Source organism: Stenella coeruleoalba, assembly GCF_951394435.1.
Source record: "Stenella coeruleoalba genome assembly, chromosome: 5".
Lineage (NCBI taxonomy): Eukaryota > Metazoa > Chordata > Mammalia > Artiodactyla > Delphinidae > Stenella > Stenella coeruleoalba.
The window spans coordinates 118,582,203-118,608,658 of NC_137150.1; the positions used below are offsets into that span (position 1 = coordinate 118,582,203).

Genomic DNA, 26,456 nt, shown 5'->3' on the forward strand with positions numbered 1-26,456 from the left:
CCTGGGATAATAATGGTACCCACCTCAGGGGGTTATTATGAGGATTAAATAAGTTGTTGGCATATAGTAATACAAATTTTTTAAACTTACTGTTTAATATCTGTAAAATGGATAGAATGGTTACTCTAGCAAGGTAAATGCACATAAGTGATTTAAAGTTGTTTTCCTCTTCCAAATCATCAAATAAGAAATCACTTTAACAGTGTAGCTGAGTAGAAGCCAATATAAATGCTTTAACATCTTAGTTTGAAGTCATTGAAGTTTACCAGAAAGTTAAATACTCTGAGATAAATATTACACTAAAAACCCAGAAATAAGCACTTTGGTATTGATGTAATATAACTTACCAATTTATATTTTTCTCTTATTTTTGATATTTCCATGTCCAAGTTTAACCTCTAAATTTAGAGCTTTGCAGCTATGGCTACAAATATAAAATAAAATGGAGAATTAAAACAAATTATCATTCAGTCACAAACCACTCCTTCAAACAGCCTCGTAACACTGTCAAGCTGAAATTATACAGCAACATTTTGTCTTCATTAGAGCAGTCCTGCAGTCTGAGGGAGACAGACTTAGAGATGTTACAACTCCTAGAGTCCTAATTACTAGTTAAAAAGTTTGACACACTTTGAACTGCATACTTACTAGACTGAGTTTAAGATGTAGCTTCTGAAAGAAAGATGGTTTTATTTCATTAGGAATGGATTGGAAAAGCTATATTGATGAGAGCTTTCTTTTGCTTTAAATAAATTTTGGAACAAGGTGACGTGGATAGTCAATAAAGGGCAGAATCTTCTACAGGTAACATATCTAATATGCAGTCAACTTCAAAATTAGCATTTTTCCTGAGACACTCTGCCATTTAGTTGTCAACACTAATGAATAAGAGATTTAGGAGATTTTTATAGTAATCTGATGTGGAAAGAAAGGTGTAGCTGGCTAGGTACTACCAAAAATATTTCCCTCAGCAATATAGCTATTATGCTTCTGATTTTCCCAACAGCCTTATAACTATGACATGTGCAAACTAACAGAACAAATGCTATCTGCTAACTCCATGATAAAAATACTTGAAACTTGCCACTTTTACAATTGCCTAGAAATCTTCCATTATCACCCAAACTCTAGGATCTATAAGGGAACAGTAACAAATTTTTTTTTTCCAACTTAAATAAAACTAATCTCCCTTGTGATGCCAGTTACCCCTAGGAAAATATGCTCAAGTTTGAATAAGCATTCACTATAAATCTCAGGGGAAAAAAAAGTAGATATGGTTTAGAAATATATTAAAAGTTGCATATGGCTTATCAAAGAGTACAATAACATTAAAACCACAGGCCTCTAAAGTTTAAAAGTAAGTTTTCTGTTGAAGTTGCAAACATTTTGAATTCCACATACTTCAAACCTTTGAGAGCTATGTATCCTTACGATTTGTGCACTTTTCTGGTAGTCTGTACATCAACAGAATTTATCAGCAAACACAACAGAAATATCTGGAATAGCCAAGGACATCCAATGATTTATTAGCAAGTTGTGATTTTTCTGGTAAGTCAAGTAAGTTAAGACTAGAAATCTAAAGATGTAGGTAATGAGAAAACATAATGATCTTTTAGTTTTTAAAAATTTACCTTTGGGAAAAAACCTAAATTCTTATATCTTTTTTTCTCTTTTCGTAGTTCAAGTACACTTATGAGACTGCTGGCATTACAAGTGGTATAAATATGGACTACTGAAGAATCTGAAGTACTGTACTATTTGGCTTTATTTTAGACCTCTAATAAAGACTTTAACATGTTGAAAAAAAGCACAAGGCACAGAGATTAGCGTAGCTATAAGAACATTTCTGCTTTATGCCATGGCACTAGGCGTATAAGTCAGATGTCACATCAAAATTTGTACAGGCCAAATTCTTGGTTAGGAAAATCCTACGTATAGTGACTCTAATGGTTGAAAGATGTTTCATTATATTTATATTTTCAATTATCTACTACTAACAAACTTTAGACGTTTTATATGAATCTTTTGATACTATAGCCTTTGGGAAAGGTATGGCTAATAAAAAGTCAATTTTTTAAAGAAAAGTTAATATTGTTAGTTTTATTCTTTGCTAAATATTTAATTAAACATATGGAAGTGAGATACCCTTTGCCCTTTCTCCCTTTTTATGCACAGAACAGAAGCACACATTGTCATGCCTCAAACTACTTTTTATTTGCAACTACATGATTTCACGCAATTCTTCTAAACAATGACATAAAATAGATTTCCTTGTGTATAAATAACTTACATACTCTCCATAAAGTAAATGCTCAAAGGTGCTAGAACAGATCGTCCACTCCTACAGTGTTCTCATATCCAACAGAGTTGATGCACAATATATAAATACTCAAGTCCAATATTAAAAACTCAGGCACTTGACTAACTTTAATAAAGTTTCTCAAACTATATCAATATATCTAAAGTGCATATATATTTTTTAAGAAAGATTATTCTCAATAACTTCTCTATAAAAATAAGTTTGATGGTTTAGCCCATCTAACTTTACTACTTTGAGTATGAACTTTTAATATGCAGTCAGGCTTATTCTACCTTCTCTCAACATGACACCAACAGAATCAAAGCAGCTAGTGAGGTGCTAACATGTGAGGATTAATCCAGTGATTCCGGTCACAATGCATTCCAGGAGGAGGTACCCATGTTACTGGAATTGGGCGATATGGTTTATTCTTCCTTCCCTGATTTGGATAACCAAATGGAACAGGAGGAGGGTAGTGACTTTGATGACCATTCCCTCGGTACATTCCTGGTTTTTTTCTGGGTAAAGGGTGCCACATTGGAAGAGGTGGGAATATCACCTCTGAAATCTGTAAAGAAGAGAAAACAGTAAGTTAATAAAAAGAAAAAATTAGTCATGTGTTATATAAAAACTAGGTGACCTTCCAGATTACTCATTAAAGAAAAACAAAATCACCCACCCACAACCCTAAGAGTAGGTCTAAGGCACATTCCTACAATCAAGTCTAAATATGTTAAAAACCTCAAATATAATAGGTGATCAATCAGCGTTTTTTCACTAAATGAGTGAAAATGAATAAACTCAAATACAGCAGTCTAAAGCAACCGGATATTTTCTGGCTATTTCAACCAAAGAAGATGAAAACACGGAATGAATAGAAGCTTGTAAGGACACATCATGTTTTAGACCACTGGTTTCCACAGCTGGCTAAAGAGTCACCTAAGAAGCTTTTAAATACAGAATGTTCATGCCCCAGCCCTGGTCTACTGAACAATATTAACAGAACTTTAGGAAGAAAGGCCAAGTATTTTGATGACCCTGCAGGTGATTCTAATGTAGCCAGTTCAGCATTTTGGAAAACAGTCTTAGGTTATCCCATAAGTCAAGTGGGACATCAAGTTCACATCATTCAAAATGTTATCAGCAGTTTCAGACCTCTCTGCTCAGACTGCCACACCCTGTGACTATGAGTTTCAGAGTTCTCTGATTTCTAATCTGCTCTTCCTAGTATAGGCATTTAAAAATTTATATTCTGTGTAACAGCACTGCATTCATGATAGAAAATTCAAAAGGTACAAAATTGTTTACAGTGGAAAAAAGTCTCTCTTCTTCATGTGATTACCAGCTACCCTCTCAGAGGCAGCTGACACTAATCAATTGTTTGATCATCTTTAGAGATATTCTGTGAATATACTTGGTATACATCTATATACACATTTATAAAAACTCACAAAATTCTGTATACTGCTCTTTGCACTTGATAAATACATCTCAGAGACATTCATCTCAGTACATAATGACTTTTTTTTGTCATTTTACAGCTAGACAGTAATGCAATGACTATGCCATAACTAAATTAACTGGTGTCTTGTTGGTAGTACATTTAGGCTGCTTTCAGTCTTTTAATATCAAAAAAACAATGCACAAAAGCAAACGAAACAATGCAGCAGTGAATAACCTTAGCACAGTTAATTCTTGATTATCTACAATAATGGGGAAATAAAGAATTTAGAGTTCAAACTAATTGACCTATACTACAAACCAGTAGCAAAGTGGAATGTTTTCATTTCTTTGTACATTGGGGTGTTGATAAGCTTTTAAAACTGTCAGAAAGACACAATCCCACAGACAACCACTGTTCTGATTTTTATCACCAGACTTGAGTTTTCCCTGTTTGTGAACTTAATATAAATGGAATCATGTGGCATGTATTCTTCTGTACCTGGCAAAAATTTTTTTTTGGCCACACCGCCTGGCTTGTGGGATCTTAGTTCCCCAATCAGGGATCAAACCCATGCCCTCCGCAGTGAAAGAGGGGAGTCCTAATCACTGGACCACCAAGAAATCCCCAGCAAAATTCTTTTGCTCAATCAGATATTTTTTAGGTCCTTCCGTATTGTGTCTATTATTAGTTCTTTCTGTTTTAATGCTATTATCCTACTGTATGAATGAATACACAATTTCCTCCCATTCACTTGTTAATGGGTATTTAGGTTGTTTTCCTTTTTTTAATTAAATGATTATGAAAAAAGCTGTTATAAACATTCTAATATGAGGCTTTGTAGATATTTGTTTTTTTCATTTCTCTTGTTAAATACTTAGGAGTGGAACTGTTGGGTTATAGGGCAGATGCATATTTAACTTTGTAAATGCCAGTTTTCCAAAGTGGTTATACCATTTTACACTCCCATCAACAGTTTATGAATCCAGCTGCTTCACATCCTTGCCAACATTTGGTATTGTCAGACGTTTTAATTTTAGCCATTCTAGAAGTAGTGTTTCACTGCAGTCTCAATTTGAATTTTCCTGATGACAAATAAGGTTGAGCACCTTTTTCATTTGCTTACTGGCCATTTATATAACTTCTTTTGTACAGTGTTTATTCTCATCTTTTGCCCACTGTTTTTAATTGGATCATGTCTTTTATTATTGATTTATAGGAGTGATTTTTAAAGTATATTCTGGAAACAAGTCCTTTGACAAATATATGTATTAAGAATATTTTGTCCCAGTCTATGCTTTTGCCCATTCGTTTTCTTAATGGTTTCTTTTTATTTATTTATTTATTTTTATTTATTATTTGGCTGCACTGGGTCTTTGTTGCTGCGCGTGGGCTTTCTCTAGTTGCAGCGAGCAGGGGCTACTCTTTGTTGCAGTGCGCAGGCTTCTCATTGAGGTGGGTTCTCTTGTTGCAGAGCTCGGGCTCTAGGCACAAGGGCTTCAGTAGTTGTGGCGCATGGACTTAGTGGCTCCGCGGCACGTGAGATCTTCCCAGACCAGGGATCGAACCCGTGTCCCCTGCAATGGCAGGTGGATTCTTAACCACTGTGCCATCAGGGAAGTCCCTCAAATTAGTTTTCTAATGTATGGTATCAGGTAGCAGTTAGGTTCACTTTTTTTTTTTTTTAATATATAGATTATCCAATTGTTCCAGTACTAGTTCTTGTATACTTACCCTACTGAATTGCTTTGGCATTTTTATTTAAAAAAAACAAAAACGAAATTGTACATACATGGGTCTACTTCTGGACTCTCTATCTGTTCCAATAATATATTTATATATCTTTAAATCATTATCACACTATCTTGATAAACATAATGACTTAATATTAGTGTGAGATCTCTGAGTTGATTCTCCTTTCTTTAAATTTTATCTAGAAAAAGGCTTTTGGGATTTTGATTGATAGCAAGTTGAAACTATAGATCAATTTGGGGAGAAATAACATAATTTTCATTCTTAATTAGTAGAATTATCTCTGGAGGTTCCTTTCAGAAAACACAGACCCCCCTCAGAGAACAAAGCTCAGAATTACTTTGCCCATACTTTGATAACCTCTTTTTTAAGGCTCTTGGTAATGCCAGGTTCAAGATGGAAAATGTATAGGTAAAAAAGATTAAAGTGGACCATCTGCACCAGCTTTCTACACAATGATTTTAAGAGCTATGCTTCTCAGTCATGAAATGTTTTGTAAGTGAATATAATGTCAAGGAGAAAAGCACATAAAGGACAGTTCAATTTCTATGCCTTTCTGTTATAATTTTATCCTAATAGTCTTTCAACATAGGGGAAAACAAATACAATTTAATTTTAAAAGAAAATCTAAAAATTAAAGGTCAATTTACTTGAAAAAATTAGCAGCAATCACTTCAATTTGGAATTTACATTCTTGCTTTGCTGTGTAACAAATAAAATTCTTGAGGTAAAATTAGCACACACCTGAATGAATTCCAGGCAATTTAATAGCTGTAATCTGTAGTACATAATACATCATACAGAGGAAAAAAATGTCCAAAATATTTATGGCCATGGTCTTAAAAATGATCCCTGAATTACAAATATTATGTTTACTTATCTATATAGGGAATCTCTTGGGAAGAATATAAAAATAACTGGTAATGAAAACCTCCATGGAAGGGCACAAGACTGGTCATTGTGGGAAGAGGAGGACGTGTCACTATTATACTTTTTTTTTTTTAAATAAATTTATTTATTTATGGCTCTGTTGGGTCTTTGTTGCTGTGTGTGGGCTTTCTCTAGTTGCGGTGAGTGGGGGCTACTCTTCATTGTGGTGCGCGGGCTTGTCATTGCAGTGGCTTCTCTTGTTGTGGAGCACGGGCTCTAGGTGTGCAGGCTTCAGTAGTTGTGGCACGTGGGCTCAGTAGTTGTGGCTTGCGGGCTCTAGAGTGCAGGCTCAGTAGTTGTGGCACACGGGCTTAGTTGCTCGGCGGCATGTGGGATCTTCCCAGACCAGGGCTCGACCCAGTGTCCCCAGCATTGGCAGGTGGATTCTTAACCACTGCACTACCAGGGAAGCCCCTATACTTTTTCATACCGTTTCAACTTTTTGTTTTGGTTTGTATTTTTTTTTAAAGCAGGTGCATATGTTATAATATACACATATACATATACCCCTAAGAATGTGACAATCTTCAGAACTAAGCTTCCTCTCAAGCCTAAGAAGGATAATTCAACAATTAAAAAAAAAATAGGGCTTCCCTGGTGGCGCAGTGGTTGAGAGTCCACCTGCTGATGCAGGGGATGTGGGTTTCTGCCCTGGTCCGGGAAGATCCCACATGCCGCGGAGCGGCTGGGCCCGTGAGCCATGGCTGCTGAGCCTGCGCGTCCAGAGCCTGTGCTCCGCAACGGGAGAGGCCACAACAGTGAGAGGCCTGCATACCGCAAAATAAATAAATAAATAAATAAATAAATAATTAAGAACTCAAAAATTAAGTTATACTGAAAGGATGTTCATTATATAAATGTATCCTGGATTTAAAGGTTCAGTTTCTCATACTCATGGTACTCTGATTTCTTACTCATTAAGGTCTAAATTCTCATTTTAGCCCAAATCAAACCCTACCAGAAACCTGGTATGTTTAATTATGTCTAATTAAGTCCAAATTAATAAAAATAGGTATATTTTAAAATATACTCAAAATTAGAAAAACTACACGTACAGAATAAGGCTCAACTCAAAGGACTTCTTTAAATTTTAGTATTAGTAGCTATATGACTCTTTAAATGTTAAAGCAAAGAAAGATATTGTTTTGGCTTGAGTGAAAAAGAATAATTTAGTGAGGTTTCTCTTTAATCATAGAAAGGGAAAGAACATGAAAGTTAGGTACAAATTGGAAGTGTTAAAGGCTACAAAAAAATGAGTAGCTATTTTTGAATGCAATAAGGATTTTTAAAACATCAGGAATGTTTTATCACCATTATTTTTTCTATTGTTTTTACAATGTATTCATCCCACTTATTTAGTAAAGCAGACCTTTGATAATATGACTCAGGATGCCTATTTCATCTGAGGTAGCAGCTTCCCCTTAGCGTGGGAAGGCAAGAACTGTGATCCAGAATTTCAACTCAGAAACTTTGGGCAACATAAGCAGGACTACCTAGAATGCCCTTGCAAGCCTTGCTCATGACCTTCAATATGGAGCCACTTCATAGTTACCTGGTACACGGGGCTAGGGGTCGCAGCCACTGAATTGGGTTTCACTTCTACTTCCTTACTTGTTTCTTCATCTGAAGAAGAGGACCCTGAATGATAATCAGAGGTAACCTTATCAAGGGCCCTGGTCACTTTCTTGGAAATCTCATCCTTGTTCTCATCCTCATTTTCAAAGCTGGCAACAATGAATGCGTTGTTTTTCTCTCCATACCTAAGAATAAAAAAACCAAAAAACTTACACACCTTGAAGTCACATCAACAAAGCAAGGAATGTCCACAAAAACAACTGATCAGGTCTGGACATGCCATCAGTTCCAGGCAAAGAAGGAACCCTCCCAGAACTTGATTCTACATCTATAGTATCCTAACCCAGCTCCATGCCAACAGGCAGGCCACAATTTTCTACTCCTGGTCTATTAAAGTACAAATAAAAAGTGACCTCATTCTCTTTTCCAATTTTCTTTTCTACTGCCTCCTGACAAAAATAAGTTGTCTACAGTATCAGAGAAACTCATTGTTTTGATTACATTTTTGTACGTACCACTGAAACTGGCCATACAGAACTTTCTAACAAATTTTTAACTGACCCTTATAACAGATCCTAGTAATTCAAGTCAAAAATCAACCAGACATTTCCTATGGGATTTACTTTTACCACGATTAAATAAAAAAGAGGCCTCTGTTTCCTATATCCACACTGACAAAAACGAGAACTGAGGCAACTGTTGAAGTACTACTGTTGAGGAAAATAAAAGGATTTTGCTTGAATTTTTCTGCTGATTTCATAGAGATTCCTATGATAAATGCTTACCCCTCATCTTATTTTTTTAAAATTAAGCAAACGTTTTTATCCTTCCAAAACATTTTTAAAGCTTTGATCTAAGAAAAATAATTGTCAGAACATGTAACTTCGGCTGTTGGGTACTAGAAAAAAGGAAAATAAATTCTGCAATGAGGGAAAATAGCACAACACACAGTAAAACTAGGAGTTTTCATTGAGAGGACAGAGGAGAAACCCACAAATCCATTCAAATAGATTGCACAACATAAACAATATGAAACAATTTCTACGAAGTTAGGACAAAGGAAATGAATTGTTAAGCAGTCTTACATAGCATGTAATTAAAGTTAAACAAAGTGATTCTAAGCTTAAAAAATATAACAACATCAACAGAAAATAGGGTTAATTGACTATGATGTCAATTAATTTCATTCATGATAATTCTTATCTCAAATTATTTCTGAATCAGGATTATATCTACAATTAAGTAAAAGGCCTAACTGCAACAAAGCCTTTGAAAGTTTAAATGGCAATCAAGTAGTCTCACAGGTGAGTTCTGCTTCTTTCAACTGTGCTATCTTCCGTTCTCATAGGCTGGATGAGGCCATAAATGCAATCTAAATATGGTACATAATTTCCTTTTCTATTCTTTTTCAGTCTCTCTCATAAAAGGAGTTGCTGCAGGATGGTGGAAAGAGCACTAGACATGTTTCTGGTTCTGTTCTGTCATTAACTAGCTCTGTTACCAGGTGCAAGTTATTTAATCTCTCCTGGCCTTAGTTTCCTATCTGCAGAATGAGGAAGCTGAAGATGGCTGGCTAGTGGTTAGTCTTCAGCTGGTGATTCTTCTTAGAAGATGCCTGAACAGTGGGAAGGGTTCTTCACAACACAGAATTCATGAAGTATAATTTCAAGATTACTTAGCCTTGGGTTGTAGCAGTGGAAATCTACCCCTTGGTCCTCTCCAGGTTTAAAGACACAACAAATTTCAATAAAATCAAAGGTTAATTCATATATTAATACCAGCAGTATTAACAATGGGCTTAGGCCTACCTTCAGTATTGCCCATTAATGGAGTCAAAATTCAAGCAAAACAGAAAGGCAAGAAATTTGAGAAAAATCTCTGCCTCTGTAGAAACAGAAACCTAATCCAAGGGCAGACATCTAATGATTGAAGGATCAGCTTTATTAACTCAGGTTTCTTCGACACTCAAGCTCAGTTAGGTTCTGCATTTTTCCCGTGGTAGTGTTTTGGTATGAGGGCTCTCTTCAGGGTAAGTGAAGCTACTTACTATATTACTGTACATTAGAATGTGCAGTTAATTCCTCAGAATTCGTAATGGACAACTTTTAAATTTTCCAAATTTCAATGACACACTGCTAAAACATTCAGGTCTACTGAGTTAATTTGAAACAAATCAATAGTATCTATTGCTCTTTATCAGGAAAAGAAAGGATTACAGAAATTACAAACAAAAAAAGAAGTGTAGAATATTGAGTAGATAATAAAGCTGCCAGCTATTTGCAGGCCTTCTCCTTATAGGATCTGTTGTCTATTCAGTATCTTCTAAAATATTTCACTTAGTGAAATATTTCTAACTATATAACATTTTGCACTCTTCCAATATTTATCCTTATGGAATAACTATGAAGAATGTTCTCTTTGAGTGCATTTCAATTTTTTTCATAACCTTAGCCTTTAGTATACCAATGAGTTATTATTTTTAATGACTCAGATATTTATTCAATTATATAACTGCTATATCAGCTTTAATTTTCAGAATAGTTCCAGTTTTGGTCTAAAAGCACTAATATCTCAGTCTCCTCTATTAATTTATAGCAATCACCTCTACCCAATCACTAACAGGTCTTTCTTTCTGGGATTTCTATCATTACTGAATGAGCACTCATATTCTGAAAATATCAATAATTTCTATTAACTGTGAAAAACCTCACATCATAGCCACTTTGGGGCAAAATTCTGATCATATATAAAATAATTAGAAGGCTACTGAATGCAAAGATTTTCTTATATTAACAAGATTAAAGCACAGTAATTTTTTATTATCTGGCATCATCAAGTAATGAAGTATCCACTTAAGTAGAATGTCCATGTAACTAAAGCTTTTATCTTCAGGTGCCAAGATGTAGTTTAAGCATTTCAAATAAATATGTCCAAAATGTTTATATAATTAGCCAACTTCTTAAACATCCTTGGATATGGAAACTTTTCCCTAATGACTTAAGATCGTTGTATTAAGTATTCATTATTTGATGTTGTGATAATACATTTGGGTCAACTCTTTTGCTTTTTTGTTCCTGCCTCTATGTCAGACTATTACTTTTTTTTGTAGCTTTATGACAACAGTATCCTGGGGGATTGGTTCCAGGACCATCCCTGCCTCCCTCCAATGCCAAAATCTGTGGATGCCCAAGTACCTTAAATAAAATGGCATGGTACTTTGCATACAACCTATGCACACTCTCCCATACACTTTAAATCATCTCTAGATTACTTATCATATCTAATACAATGTAAATGTTATATAAATAGTTGCATAGCATGGCAAATTCAAGTTTTGCTTTTTGGAACTTCTTTCCCCCCCCTCAAATATTTTTGAACTAAAGTTGGTTGAATTCATGGATGTGGAAACCTCAGATACAGAAGGCCAACTGTACTAGGAACAATCCCCTTTCAAATGCCACATAATTTTTTATGGGCTGGAAAACTATACAACTAACTTAAAAGAACTGTGTGTTAAGTAAGAGTAAATCATGATCAAAGTGTGGGCCTCATAAAAAGTAAACATTTCAATATAGTAACTTTGTGATAGCTATTTCTTGTACACTGAGGTCTTCTGCAGGGATTCATTCAGTGGTCCAAGTCTATAAAACAAAGTCTGATCCTGGCCTACGGTAAGTGCTTAATTAGTCCCAGACTCTAAAAATGTTTGACCTTCTTAGACCAAAAATTGAGATATCTTGCTCTTCCTTTTTCTGAGAAATAAGTATTGGAGAATCTACTACCTACACCTGGTTTCCCAAAGCAATAAGCTTATATAAGCCACCAGCTTATATCAAGCAGCTCCAGGGTGGTCCAGAAAATTGTTGCAGGATTACCATGTATTTTTCCAACATGTCTTCACCACCACTTTCACTGCTGCAGATCATGTCAAAGGCTATGACCACCTTTGGAACATATTAGGGTTGCATCAAAAAGCACCTCTACTATAATCAATGGGTGAACTGTACCTCTAAACCAAAGAGAAAACCCTAAAGGAACAGCTGTAGGAAATTACTCACAGGGGTTCCATGCATCTATTTATCCTGTTCCTCCTGCCTGGAAATGTCCTTCCAACCTTGTCATCTAGTCAACTGCAACTCATCCTTCCCCACTCAGCTCAAGTATCACCTACTCTACAGTCAGCCCTCCATATCCATGGGTTCTGCATCCATGCATTCAACCAACCACAGACCAAAAACATTTGGGGAAAAACAATCCAGAAAGTTCCTAAAAGCAAAACTTGATTTTTTTTCAATTCAAGCAACTATTTACATAGCATTCACATTATACTTACAACTATTTACACAGCATTTACATTGCATTAGGTACTATAAGAAATCTAGAGATGATTTAAAGTATATGGGAGGTTATGCATAGGTTATATGCAAATACTACACTATTTTATATAAGGGACTTAAGCATCCGAGGATATTGCCTCTGTGTGTGCGTGTGTGTGCATGTGGCCGGGGCGGGGGCATGTTCTGGAACTAATCCCTCACCAATACCAAGGGCTGACTATAGTCTTTCCTGAGGCAGTGACTTTCTCCTTTGTGCCACCAACTACTGCATTTTGTACATAATTCTATTATAGCACAAATCACACTCTGTTGTAATCTGCTTATTCTTTCTTCTCCCTTATTATACTCTGAACTACCTGAAAGAAGAATGTCACTTTCATTTTTTTTTTTTTTTTTTTTTTTTTTTTTTGCGGTACACGGGCCTCTCACTGTTGTGGCCTCTCCCGCTGCGGAGCACAGGCTCCGGACGCGCAGGCCCAGTGGCCATGGCTCACGGGCCCAGCCGCTCCGCGGCATGTGGGATCTTCCCGGACCGGGGCACGAACCTGTGTCCCCTGCATCGGCAGGCGGACTCTCAACCACTGCGCCACCAGGGAAGCCCTGTCACTTTCATTTTTTAAAAACCTTACAACTAAGAATGCCTGGTCCAAAATGAGTATTTTTATTTTATTTATTTATCTATGGCTGTGTTGTGTCTTTGTTGCTGCACGCGGGCTTTCTGTAGTTGCGGGGAGCGGGGGCTACTCTTCGTTGCAGTCCACGGGCTTCTCATTGCAGTGGCTTCTCTTGTTGCAGAGCACGGGCTCTAGGCACGTGGGCTTCAGTAGTTGCAGCACTTGGGCTCAGTAGTTGTGGCTCGCAGGCTCTAGATCACAGGCTCAGTAGTTGTGGCGCATGGGCTTAGTTGCTCCACAGCGTGTGGGATCTTCCTGGACCAGGGTTCAAACCTGTGTCCCCTGCCTTAGCAGGCCGATTCTTAACCACTGCACCACCAGGGAAGCCCACAATGAGTATTTTTAGAATGAAGTTCAATTAGATTTCATACCTAACACTCACCTTTTACAATTCTGCTCATTAGGAGACAAGAAATAATTTCCATTATGAAAATAAAACCATGAAAATATCACTCAGCCACTTAAAAACCAAAAAGGGGGAGGGAGGCAAGAGTAGAAACAAACAGAAACAGAAATCAACCAAAAGTTAATATCCAGTATTATTTGGGATTAGCGTCTTTCCTAATTTGAAGAGGGGAAAGACAAGGGCACCACCAATGAAAGAAGATATAATTGACCTATAGGGAGTCTAGGTGTCTAAATTCTACAATAGAGTTCTTGGTAAAGCTCTAAAAAAAAACCCTGCTCTATCAGTTTTTGAGTTCCAAGAAGAATAGTTTACAAAATTCACAGCTGAGAAAGCCAAACAACCAGCTCCTGGCTATAAAAATACATGTGTAGGCAGTACCTGAGAGAATTTCATAAAATCAGTTCCAGCATGGTAATCAGTTAAGCTGCCAAACTCAAGAACTCACCGACAGCACACCTCACATGGGTCCACCCATAGAGTGAGTTCCTTTGGCAAGCCCAGGTCACTGTACAAAATGCAGCTGTTCTCACAGGCTTTCAGGACATCAGGATCAACTCTCTGAAACTTATTGACACGAATGCATCTACAACAAAGTGGAGTAATGTTAATAGCTTTAAATAAACGTAAATCAGAAACTTTGTTATATCTATTAGTTTTTGCCAACATGAATTTAAAAAAATAAAATGAACCCTGGCAAAGAACCCAGGAATATCTATCCTAAATAGATAATAAATCTGAACTAAAGGCAAAGAGGCAGCAGCATCATCAAGACTACCCAGCCTGGTGGAAAGAAGAGTCTGTGTGAGCACAGGGAAATCACTAGAACTGGCTCTACTTCATTTCACACAGAAACTACTCAATCTCACACGTACATTAAATGAGCAAGGAGTATGAAAGTTGCAAGAAATTACTTAGAGCTTTGAAGTAAAAGTTTTAATAGGTCAAATTCCTATATAACAAAATCTCCAACTCACAAAAGACCTCGACCAATGGTTCAAATAATATTTGGAAATTCTTGTGACAAGTTTTGATCTGTTGTTACCTTGCTTAAGAAGGGTATCCTATGCCTTACCTATAATTGTTCTCTAAATACCGAATCAGTCAAGGACACAGAACCATTCATACCATGTACTTAAGATTAAAATATAATCCAGGGACTTCCCTGGCAGTTCAGTGGTTAAGAATCCGTCTTCCAATGCAGGGGACGCGGGTTTGGTCCCTGGTCGGGGAACTAAGACCTCACACCGCAACTACTGAGCCGGTGTACTCTGGAGCCCGCATGCCGTGATGAGAGAGAAGCCCGCGCACCGCAACAGAAGATCCTGCATGCCACAATGAAGATCCTGCATGCCACAACTAAGACCCGATGCAGCCAAATAAATTAATTAGAAAAAAAATCCAAAAGTGTTATTGGCTTATTTCACTTAACCTCTGTTACTCGAGTTTTCCTTTTTTTTTTTTTAAGTTATTGAAAGAGAGAAAAAAATTCTAAACCACTAAAGACTGTTCCTTTTTTTTTTTTTGGTCGCACCACATGGCTTGCAGGGATCTTAGTTCCCCAACCAGGAATCTAACCCATGCCCACAGCAGTGAAAGCACAGAGTCCTAACCACTGGACTGCCAGGGAATTCCCATCTGTTCCAATTTTTCTAACCTAAGAAATACCATTCACAGCTACCTATCAGAATGCTCAAAGACGGTTCTCAGTATGAATGCAAAAATACCTGTTAAAATAAGTATTCTGCTTACATAGAGAAACGTTAGCTACAATGAAAGTATTTACTGCCTACAACTAAGAAATCAATCAAGAGAACCCAGGTTTTAGTACGAGTCCTGAGTACTAGTATTATTGGGTGAATTTAGATTAAGTCATTTTACTTCTTCAGACCCCAAAAATATGGAAAATATAAGTTAATTGACAAATACTGATTATATCACTAAATACAACACTGTAACATCAACAGAATATACAATTTAAATTTTTTTAAAGTTTAATTATTAGTTAATTTCAACTTTCATTTAAAACAGTGAAAAAAGTTCTCATTAGGTAACAGCTAATATGTATTTCTAAATAATAATAATAATAATAACTCTTTTTGAAGGTTTACCATGCAATAGAGAGTCTTCTGAACGCTCTGCATGTACAGGCATACCTCAGACATTGCAGGTTTGGTTCCAGACCACAGCAATAAAGCGAGTATCTCAATAGAGCTAGTCACACAAATTTTTGGTTTCCCAGTATATATAAAAGTTGTATTACAGTACACTGTAGTCTATTAAGTGTGCAATAGCATTATGTCTAAAAAACAATGTACATAGCTTAATTAAAAACTACTTTATTGCTAAAAAATGGTAACCATCTGAGCCTTCAGCAAGTCTTTGTAACAGTAACACCAAAGATCACTGATCACAGATCACCAAAACAAATATAATAATGAAAAAGTATGAAATACTGTAAGAATTACCAAAATGTGACAGAGACACAAAGTGAGCAACGGCTGTTGGAAAACTGGCACTGATAGCCTTGCTCAATGCAGCTGCACAAACCTTCAGTTTATAAAAAACGCAATGTCTGTGATGCGCAATAAAGCAAAGCACAATAAAATAAGGTATGCCTATGTTAACTTTTTAAATTTTCACAATGATCCTGTGAGTTAGATACTATTTTCTCCACTGTAAAAAAGAAAGGAGGCAGAGAGAGTTTGAGTAACTTGCCCAAAATTACACAGCTAGAAAGTAATGAATCCAGAGCTCAGATCCAGACGAGATGCCAAAGTTCACTTTATTAAACAACCCTATTATGCCTGTACTTATCGTAACATCACCGTTAACAATTTAGCAAATTCAGAGTAAAAAAAATATTTTAAGCCATGTAAGATACTCTTTATTCCTTTCTATAAGATGGTCCTATGTTACAGATTCTAATGTTGTGTAGGATGATTCAAAAGTCCCATGTGCACCAGGATCAAAAGCAATTAAGCGTAAGGTAGATCTTAGATGTATGTGTTTGTTTTTTTTATCTACAACGAGGGAGATGTAGGCTCTAAGCTTAAAAAAATATATGTAAATATAGATGCTTAAATAGAGACTCGCTTCAACAAAATTTGCATACCTTACATATTTTTATGCTATTTTTTTCACTCTAGATACTGCGACGATTTACCCATTAACCACTCTTCAAAAACAAGATTTTAAAAGCTGCATAAAAATAGTCCATTGTTTACTTAATGTTGACAGTGTAGCGCTTTCCAATTTTTTTGCAATTATAAAGTGTAAGAAATATCCATATTCATACATATTTGTCTGCATTCTGATTATGCTTCTAGAATAGATTTTAGGAGATTTACTTTTCAAAGACTGTGAATATTTTTATAGATCTTGATAATGTTACCAAATTGCTCTTATTTGTATAAGAGAAACACACCTCCCTGCAGAGAAACATACTAATTTATAATAACTTTAGAAGAAAAAGAACTTTACGGATTGAAGAGTCTACTAACTCTGGTTAATCCTATAGTCTATTCATTTTTATAAAAGAAACGACCCACAATTAACTCTAATAGTTTTCTACTTCAAAGACGGCTTCAAAATGACTCAATAATGATACTTCTGATTATATGCCGATTTAATCCTGTGGATAACTTTTTTCCTCAAGTTTTTAGAATTAATGGAAATAAAATTGTACACTGTCTGACCTTTAAGCATTTACTTGATAGTGTCTCCTTTTTCAGTAATAGTACGGTGGCTTGGCACTTCCAAAAGCCTTAGTCCAATGTCAATTACATCAGTGTAAAAAGCTTGAACAGCTCTAATTCACAAAAGCTGTTCACTCTATCAGAAATGAAGATGTGCAGAAAAAAATTAAGAGAATCAAGTGAGAGGATAAAAAACAGTAACTTGAGTGCTTTATATAGAACATCCACATTTCTACTTTCACTCACCACATTTTCCAATATACTAGGAAACCTCTTTGGATAGAAATGAAGAGGAAAATATATCAATTACTTTGATCTTTTCTTTTCAACAGATCATATGCTCACCTGGCTTTTAGCAAATGAGAACTAAACAAATCATATTTTCACCTCCCTTGCACACTCCGTGAACAGTCTTACACTTTCAAGAGCTCAGCGACTGAAAGGAAGTTCTTTTTACTGTGAAGGGCTGATTTGTGGAGGAATCTTTGGGGACAGCAATATGCATAAATAAAAGAATTTCTGTATTCATTATAGTCACAACTGTTCCACTTTTATTTTTTTGGTCACATCCACAAATGGGGCATGGTTTGAACAGCTGAGTTTAGCAGAATATTCTCAACTCAGGTTCCCAAGTAGTCACATAAATACTAAAGAGTGAGCATGCCAGGACATGTTTTACAGGAGGCTGCTCTTCTTTAAACTGTAAATGTAACTTATAAACCACAGTACAAAAGATAGCTGTGAGTGAGAATTGCCTTCACTCTCAGAGACAAGGCTGTGGGAGGACTGTGGTATACAGAAAGCTCATAAGAATTTAGGGTCAGTGAGACCTGAATTCAAATCCCAGAGCTAATACTTACCAGTTGTGAATCATAGGTAAGTTACCTTCATCTATAAAATGGTTACAATGGCTTCTACCACAACGAATTATGCACAGTACAAATGAAATTATTCCTGTGTCAAGAACATGTTAGGTGTCTAATAACCTTAGTTCTCATTTACCAAAAAACTTCTAACACGTAACATGTAATTTACTTTTAAATACAAGGAACTCATTTCCCTCAACCCTTACCATGCCCCCTTTTAAGTGATAGTTTTAGGGGTTCTCTACAATTGGGAAAGCCCTCAACTACCTGTGATACTTAAAGAAAAACACTCAGGAACCACACTATGACCACAAGACTAACTCCCATGAGCCTATACTATTAGCCCCCCAAGTCCAGGCAGTGGGACTCGAACAACGAATACTTGTATTTTAAAGTGAATAAGGAAAAAATAAAACTGACACACTCCTGAGTTGGGTATTTTGCAGATAAACTGTGAAAGGCATGGACTGGACACACCCATCATTCCTCTGGCCTGGCACTCATTTGAGGAGCTGATCAGCCTCTTCATTTAGTCCAATCTAACTGTCCAAGCTATTCCTTTACCTGTAGGCCTGTCCTTTTGATGGTTTTTCCGGATACCAGTGATTTTTATATTTTTCTTGAAGTATTAGAGTCAATTTCTCAGCAAACCTCTCGACTGCTTCTTTTTTCAACTTATCATGTTTTCGAACTAGCCTTGTGAAAAAGAAGACTACGGCAGCAATTTCGTTCTTCATCTTTCCCTGCAAAGATAAAATAGTTTTTCTCAAAAAACCAAAACATCAAAACTTGAAGATAAAGCTCTGCAAAATATCCCTCCTTTACAGCAGCACCCCTTCCTCCTTCTAATTTTATCTTGTTTCACTGGTTCATATCTGGAGTAGGGAACAGTCACTAATTTATGTCATAAAGACCTTATTATAAAATACTGTTCAAGAGTCTTATCACCTAGCTTTGTAAAGGAGTTCAGTAAAGAGAGCACACCAAATTGCTCCTGTTAGCTAAAATAAAATCAGAGATATCACTCAAAGAGAAGCATTACAATGATACCATTATATAGTTTTTACTTAAATGTGTCAATATTTAGCTACAATAATTCAAGTTTAAAGTTCTATAAAATAACTTGTATTTTAAAACATAAAAAAGTCCACTTTAAAATCCAGTATTGTAGTCACTACTTTGGCAGTTCCTAAAAAGGTCATATATATAGCTACCATATGACCCAGCAATTCTACTCCTAGCTCTATACCCAAGAGAAATGAAACCATATGTTCACACAAAAACTTGTACACAAATGTCCACAGAAACATTATTCATAATAACTAAAAAGTAGAAATAAACTAAATGTTGATCAACTGATAAATGGAAAAATAAAGTGTGGTATATTATTCGGCAACAAAAAGAAATGACATACTGATATGTGCTACAACATGTATGAAACTTGAATACATTATGCGAAGGGAAAGAAGCCAAAAGACCAAATACTGTATGACACCAATTATATGAAATGTCCAGAATAAGCAAATCTATATAAACAGAAAGTAGATTAGTGGCCTAGGGGTAGGAGGATGGGGGGGGAGGAGTGATGTCAGTGAGTATAAGATTTCCTTTTGAGGTGATGAAAATGTCCTAAAATTGACTGTGCTGATGGTTGTACAACTCTGTGAATGTACTAAAACCGAAGACCTGTACATTTTAAATGTGTGAATCGTATAGTATGTGAATTATATTTCAATAAAGCTGTTATACACAAAGAAAAAAAATCCATTATCGAGCTTCTGTAAGCACTTTCAAGAACAGAGATATATTTACCTAAAAAATATGACCAAAAAACCCCAACTCTATCAAAACATATTTAAGAGAGTGGAAATTCAGGGTCATTCACAGAAAATCTAAAAGAAATAATCAAAGATTCAGCTGCATATTGGAACTGCCTCAAGAAGGACTCTTTTTAAATGACAGATCTGATTTATCACTGATTAATGCATAAAGGCAAAAACCTTGTACTGGGATTGTTTCGATGTATATTCTTTCTTTGCTTGATGAGCTCATTCATTTGGCTGCTGTAAGTAACTTGGAGTTATTCAGATGCTGCGTTTATTAAGCAACATCACCTTTTCAGAGCCAATTATTAAAGACATACAGCCCCTGTTATGTTTAGTGCAAAAACTGACCAACCCAGCCTATAGTTTGTGTTCTTTCACATTTAAAAAATACAGCTGATTCTGTTAGCTTCCTTTTTCTTTTCTCAAAGTTGCTCTTAAAGTCTGTCTTCATAAGATTCCTTTCCCCCTTGTGCAAATTCAAACAAGGGACCTCAGTGTGAAATAAATTCTATATGTTATTTGAGAGGTGTGCTGGCAGCCATGGCCACCCTGATGCTAGATGGGAAGACACCCAGACCTTCCTCCTGGAAACCCTAGAATGCCAAGTCTACCTTCTATGGCCAGCTGCACACAATCCCAGCCCTCCACAACTGCTGTGCAGCCTCCTCCTGAAAAAAAGTCAGCCATTTCCACTTATAAAGCTATATTTATACTCCACCACCTTATGATGGAAAAGAAAACCCACTGCAATTTAATACATGGTTTGGGATGAAACTTGCTGATGGAACTCCATTAGCCTCCACCCCACCAAAGAAAACTAGAAAGGTACTCAATCCCTAACTAGCTCATTCTCCTTATTCATTAAATTGGCCAACTATGTTCCACATATCTGAGTTTTGTTTTCCTTTTATTTTTTCTTCTCTGTTTCATATCAAAAAATAAAAGGAAGAAAGGAAGGAAAAGAACCACTTAGTGGTGGCTTTGGGTTGTAACACAAGATGAGTCATATGGAATTACTTTTTTTTTTTTTTCAGTTTGAGGGAATGATGCCTGGAAGAGCTGAGAATTTAACCCACCTCCACCGGTCAGTATTCTAGGAGTACCAAAAGGGCAGCCCTAGAGGGGAGAGTTATGAGGTCAGGGAGAGAGAAACCAGAAGCCAGCAGGGCCAAGAAGCCCTTAGGCGCCCCGAGTAAGTCGCCGCAATTCCTCCACCCACACTCGGAGCGAAAAGCTCCCATTTTAAACATCGCACGGTGACGTCATCCTCGGACGTAGTCACCGAGGCGGCTGCCCCTCAAGTTCTACTTTGTTCCACAGGGTCCTCTGCTCACGGCGGCGGGGAGAGAACCCAAAGGAAAATCCAGTCCTGCCTTCCAGGAGTTCATAACTTTGTACTTTTCCCTCTCTTGTAACGAAGAGCTTCATCGCGGCCGTTTCTAGAAACAAGTATTTCTCCCGACAGACGTTCCCAAGGTTGAGGAAGGGGGGGTGGCGGGGGGAGGTCCCGGCCGCGGGGGGTGACGAGCCCTCGACCAGGCTCCGCGGCGACACAAAGCGGGCTCTGGACCCCGAGCGACAGGATTCCCACGGGGCCGGGAGTTGGGCTTTGTAAGCCATCCAAGCCTGCTGCTCGGCACTCGCGCTTGGGTTTGAAGAGCGCCGGGTGAGTAGGCACCAAACGTCCCCACCCACTCTTGGAAGAACGGCCTGCACGCGCGTCCAACTTCTGCAATCGCGGGTTTTCCTGAGTTAAGGGGTCAGCGCCCCGAGCCCCCTTCCCTCCCTCCCGCGAACAGCCTCGCAGGGTCCGCAGCCCCCGGGAAGGCTCCAGCCTCCGGCAGCTCCGGGTTCAAGGACCGGGCTCCTCTCAGGCGCGACTCCCCCCCGCCCACCCAGACAGCGAGCCGGATCCCCGGCTCCAGAAAACCCACAGACGCGGAGGGGGAGGGGGCGTGGGCAGGCGCAGGGCTGTCGCCCACCGCGAGCAGAAGGTAACGCGCGGTGAAAACGTGGCAGGAGCCTCGAGGCGGCGTCTCCTCCGTCGCGATGCCGCTGAGGGTCCCGCGGAAACGCTCGCGGGCCGCCCCCCTCCGTCCCCAGCCCTTCCTTCGCGCCGGGCCAGAGCCGATGCAAGCAGGTTCGACCCCGCACTCCTCCTGGTTCCCCCGCGCGCTGCCCGCCCGCGAGCCTTCGACGTGGCCGCAAAGGCGCCCGGACCACCCTCCTCCCGAAGCCCTCAGCCCCGCCATGTCCGCCTCCTCCCGGCCCAGTATCCTCACCGCCGCCGCCTCCGCTCTGGGGCCACAGATTCCCTCCTGGCCGGGAACCGAGGGCGCCGCCTCAGCGGGCCGGCGCTCGGCGGCAGTGAGCGCGGCGAGCCTAGTCTGGCGCGTGCGGCTCCCGCGTCGTCGGGCGGCCGAGCGCGCGCTGAGAGGGCGGGCTGGTGGGCGCGCGCGAGCAAGCGAGCAAACGCGGCTCTGAAGCGGCGCGCGGGGGGCTCGCGGCCCGGAAGAGGGGAGGGGCGATGACCCGGGAAAGGGATGGCGCCGCGCGGGACCGGCTCGCGCTCCTCGGGGGGAGGAGCCAGAGGCAGGGCTTCGTCGACGTCCCGCCCCCAAGGCTCCGGCCTCGCTGTGCGAGCCTCGAAGCGCCTTCAGTCTTGCGACGCGCCAGCGGAGCTTCAGGTCAGACGGCGAGGGCCGCAGCACCGCGGGCTTCCCTCCTCGGGAAGGAACGGCGCTGAGAGCCGAGCGGACCCTCGCCAGCCCGCCCTACCTGCTGCAGCGTCTTCGGGGGTCGCGTGGGCCACTTCCCCTCTGCTGCCTAGGCCTCTGCTTCCCCCTCTCGTTTCTCCTTGTCGCCCTGCGCCCTGACACCCTCCGGCCGGGAGGGCGAATACTAGACCCTGCTCTGTAGAGGTCCAGTTCTCTAGACCTGGGGCTTCGGGGGCGGGTTGGGGGGCGTGGGGGTCTACACAGATCAGACGGAAGGCGGACTTTGCCTTTGTGGACTGATGCGCTTCCTTGCTGTGATAGTTACGGGCACGTCAGCTGTGCAGCTGCCTTGTGATCTTTCAGTTTGTTTCGAAGTCTTAGTTGGGCCCCTCCCTGGCCGGGCTGGTAGCTCCCTCAGAGCAGGGACTGCCTCCTGTTGACCCTTGTGTCCCAGCTTGGCACTGAGTCCAGTGTCTTGCACAAAGGAGGGGCTGCAGGGATGTTGGCTGAATGAAACCTTCAGAGTCCAAGCTTTCTATTTCCCAGCCACTTCTAGTCAAGGACTTCCAGATACAAAGCTTAATCTTTGAACAAATGCAAATGTGGAAAAGGTACGTTAACTTAATGAAAAAAAAGAGGAACATCTTTCCAACCTTTTGTATTGAACTGGCGCCACGGTATTAGTTTTGTGAAAGCACTTTAATACATTAAACAGGCCAGAAAAAGACAAGATATTTCTACTTTTTTTTAATTAAAAGAGAGCCAGCTTTCACTGTTTCTAGCCAAAACATATTGTAAATTACTCAAGAAATGATTGTTCAAGTTAAACGTTGACCAGATATTTCACTGCCTGCTATGCCTGGGAGCATGTTTTCAGCTCAGTTCCATGAATATTTAAAATTTGTGTTACTGATGGTGAGTATAGCCTATTTGCAATTCAAAACGTTAATGCTTTTAGCAGTAAAAAATATGCAATTCCCAAACCAGTACAATAAACTTTATTTGTATTTAAAAAAAAAAAAAGAGTATACTGTTCTACCCAGAGCTACTCACTGGTCAATTTAAGGAGGATACTTATATTCACACCCTAGTCTATTCTAGGAGATATGAAGGTGTTTTCATTCTAATCTCATAACAATCTGATTGAGGTTATTTTACTGATGAAGGCTTTTCTCTCTACAATTTCATAAAATAGCTAGGCAGGGCTTCCCTGGTGGCGCAGTGGTTGAGGGTCCGCCTGTCGATGCAGGGGACGCGGGTTCGTGCCCCGGTCCGGGAAGATCCCACATGCTGCGGAGCGGCTGGGCCCGTGAGCCACGGCCGCTGAGCCTGCGCATCCGGAGCCTGTGCTCCGCAATGGGAGAGGCCACAACAGTGAGAGGCCCGTGTACCGCAAAAAAACAAAAAAACAAACAAAAATAGCTAGGCAGTGACAAACACTACTCAGAATTTGTCCAGAAATTTCTAAAGCTCAAGATTAGTATTTTGTGTGATGTTTATAAATCTGTGACCCGCATGGCCCAGTCTTACTTAGAGCACTACTCTACTCAAAACACACAGGCAAGTACCTGAAACCTAATTTCAAAATACAAAAGATTCTTATAGCCTAGACACTGCGAAGCAGGTAAATAACAAACAAGGGATCTTAAACACTTCTCTTTTCTTTCTCATCCACTGTTCTCACACAAGGTTGCTGCTTGTGTGCCTGTCTTTCAAAACGCCCTACTCTTCTCCAGTCCTGGCTGCGTGCTTTAGATCTTTCCCCCCAGCTCTCTTTCCTCCTAATTCAGAATCACACAAGCCCAAAAGAATTGGTCTCAAGTCAGGACCCTCCTCTTTAGGAGGCTGGAAAAGGGGAGCAGAGCTGATACAAACAGTTACCCATTAATATGGATTTTTCCTTTCACAGTTTCTTTCTTTTCTCAGTTAACTCTAAATGTTCACTAAGATCGTGTGTTAATAGATGTAGTTTGCTTTTAGCACAGGCTGTTTCTTTGGAAAATGAGCCACCTAAATAGGGCAGGGCCTCTATAATCCCATACATCCTGTGGTTGTATCACAAAGTCACAGAGACCACGACTCAACAATCACCCAAATCTATGACTAGCTTCCAAAATCAGGACTTATTTTTTCACTAATAAGTGTAACTCTTTCAAATCTGTTATTCCTTTTGAGCTCAGAGAAGTTCAGCATTGAAAACAGAACAGTGTCAGGCAACACCTTCTCAATCCACATGTGTCAAGTTTGAATCTGAATACAAAACCATCCACGTTTATAGTGGACAGAGAAAGTTCTGTTATGTAACATCAGGGGAAAGTGTGCAGCCTTTGGGGGCCTTTGGAGGTCTACCAAGTGGGATTTAAGACTTTTTAATTCTAAAAACACTTCAATATATTTCTTCAAAAATTTCCAGGACCTAACCACCTGGATAAATTAAAACAAACTAAATCTATAATACTTTCTTTGCTTTGACTTCTTCAATATCCACAAACTGGCAGTGGTTTAAAAAAACATAAGCATAAAGAAAATTTGTAATCTTCATTATTTTCTCCATTACATCATGCAATAAAACTGACTTCCAAGAGTCGCAGCAGAAACTCTCCTGATGAATGAAGCAATGGAAACTGGGCAAACCAACCTCTTATATTGAGTTGCATTAACTCTTAAAACCCTCCTCCCTGCCCCGCCCCCAACTATAGCCCATCTTTTTTGGAAGAAAATGTTTTGATTAAACTTCTCAGTTTCTTTATTGGAAATTGGTTAGGATTTGTCAATTCATATGAACTAGCTTAGGCAAATGTATAGGTTATAGTGCTTAGGTAGGCTGTACACTCTGGACTCAAATAGAACTTCGTACTGGAAACCTCTGGTGTAAGATTTCCATGCTTGCCAGAAGAGGTGCCATTGTTGTTGGGTTCCTTTGACAATACTCTCTTGTTCTTCATACCAACAGAGAAACAGACTTCCATTAATTAGTATATAAACTCCTACCCTTATTCAGTATAACAAAAGTAAGAATATAGATATATTCATTTAGCAAAACATTCAGAAATATTGTAAAAGAACTGCTTAGAAACACAACTGTGTTAGAGTTCTCTGGATACATATATGGATACAGAGATTTATTTTAAGGAATTGCCTCATTCAATTGTGGAAGCTGGCAAGTCTGAAAGTTGTAGGGCAGGGGGCAGGCTGGAAACTTACACAAGAGTTAAAGTTGTAGTCTTGAGTCCAGAATCCATAGGGATGATTTTTATGTTAAGGTGTTGAGGAAGAAATGGTATTCCTTCTACTCTGGAAAACCTCATTTTTCGCTCTGAAGGCCTTCAACTTGTTGAAGCCCACCTACATTATTGAGGGTAATCTCCTCCTTTAAAGTTCATTGATTGTAAATGTTAATCACGTCTACAAAATACCAATCACAGCATCATCTAGACTAGTGTTTGACCAAACAACTGGGCACCATAGTCTAACCAAGTTGACACATAAGATTAACCATCACAATGACCTTCATTCAATAGTATTTCCTCAAAGGCATGTGATAAGTAGGTTTAAAAAGATAGATCCCTTAGTGAACACTGTAAAGCATGCTTTCAATAAGAAAACAACTCCCTTTGTTTTTATTTTTCTTTGCTCTTTTCAGTCAGTTGTGTGGTGATGGGGATGGTTGGGGATGGGGTGGGGGAGGGAAGATTGGATGTTGGTCTTCAGGTGGCTTCTTCTGCTTAATATTAAATATTTGTGCTAGAGTATTGGGGACAGTGTGTCCATTAGGGAGGATCAAAAGATGAACAAATAAGTTGCTCACAATCTAGTGGGAGTTAGAGACGTGAACAATCTACCTTACATATTACAAGTTGTATTATATTGATAAATTAAGTGCCACAGAAAGGTATAAAGGCAATAGTAATGTAGGCATAAAAAAGGTTTTGGAT

General features: G+C 38.9%; 2 protein-coding genes across 4 annotated transcripts in view; one reads left to right on the forward strand and one right to left on the reverse strand.

Moving 5' to 3' along the window:
- Positions 1 to 1,479: 1,479 nt before the first annotated feature.
- Positions 1,480 to 22,423, reverse strand: BTG3 (BTG anti-proliferation factor 3). Of its 2 annotated transcripts, XM_079921896.1 has the most exons (5): positions 22,087 to 22,385; positions 18,543 to 18,721; positions 13,863 to 14,000; positions 7,975 to 8,182; positions 1,709 to 2,867 (listed from the first exon to the last, which is right to left on the reverse strand). In XM_079921896.1, the coding sequence occupies exons 2-5, from the start codon at positions 18,713 to 18,715 to the stop codon at positions 2,628 to 2,630; spliced, it is 759 nt and encodes a 252-aa protein (XP_079778022.1). In that variant the 5' UTR covers positions 18,716 to 18,721; positions 22,087 to 22,385; the 3' UTR covers positions 1,709 to 2,627. The 2 variants fall into 2 exon arrangements, with proteins under 2 accessions (XP_079778023.1, XP_079778022.1); XM_079921897.1 differs by lacking the exon at positions 13,863 to 14,000 and having other exon boundaries at positions 1,480 to 2,867; positions 22,087 to 22,423.
- The window catches only part of CHODL (chondrolectin), a gene marked incomplete at its 5' end in the record, with an annotated part of 606,923 nt that continues 599,221 nt past the window's right edge, over positions 18,755 to 26,456 (forward strand). For both annotated transcript variants that reach the window (XM_079921894.1, XM_079921893.1), the window contains one exon: positions 18,755 to 21,470. The remainder of the gene's footprint in view (positions 21,471 to 26,456) is intronic.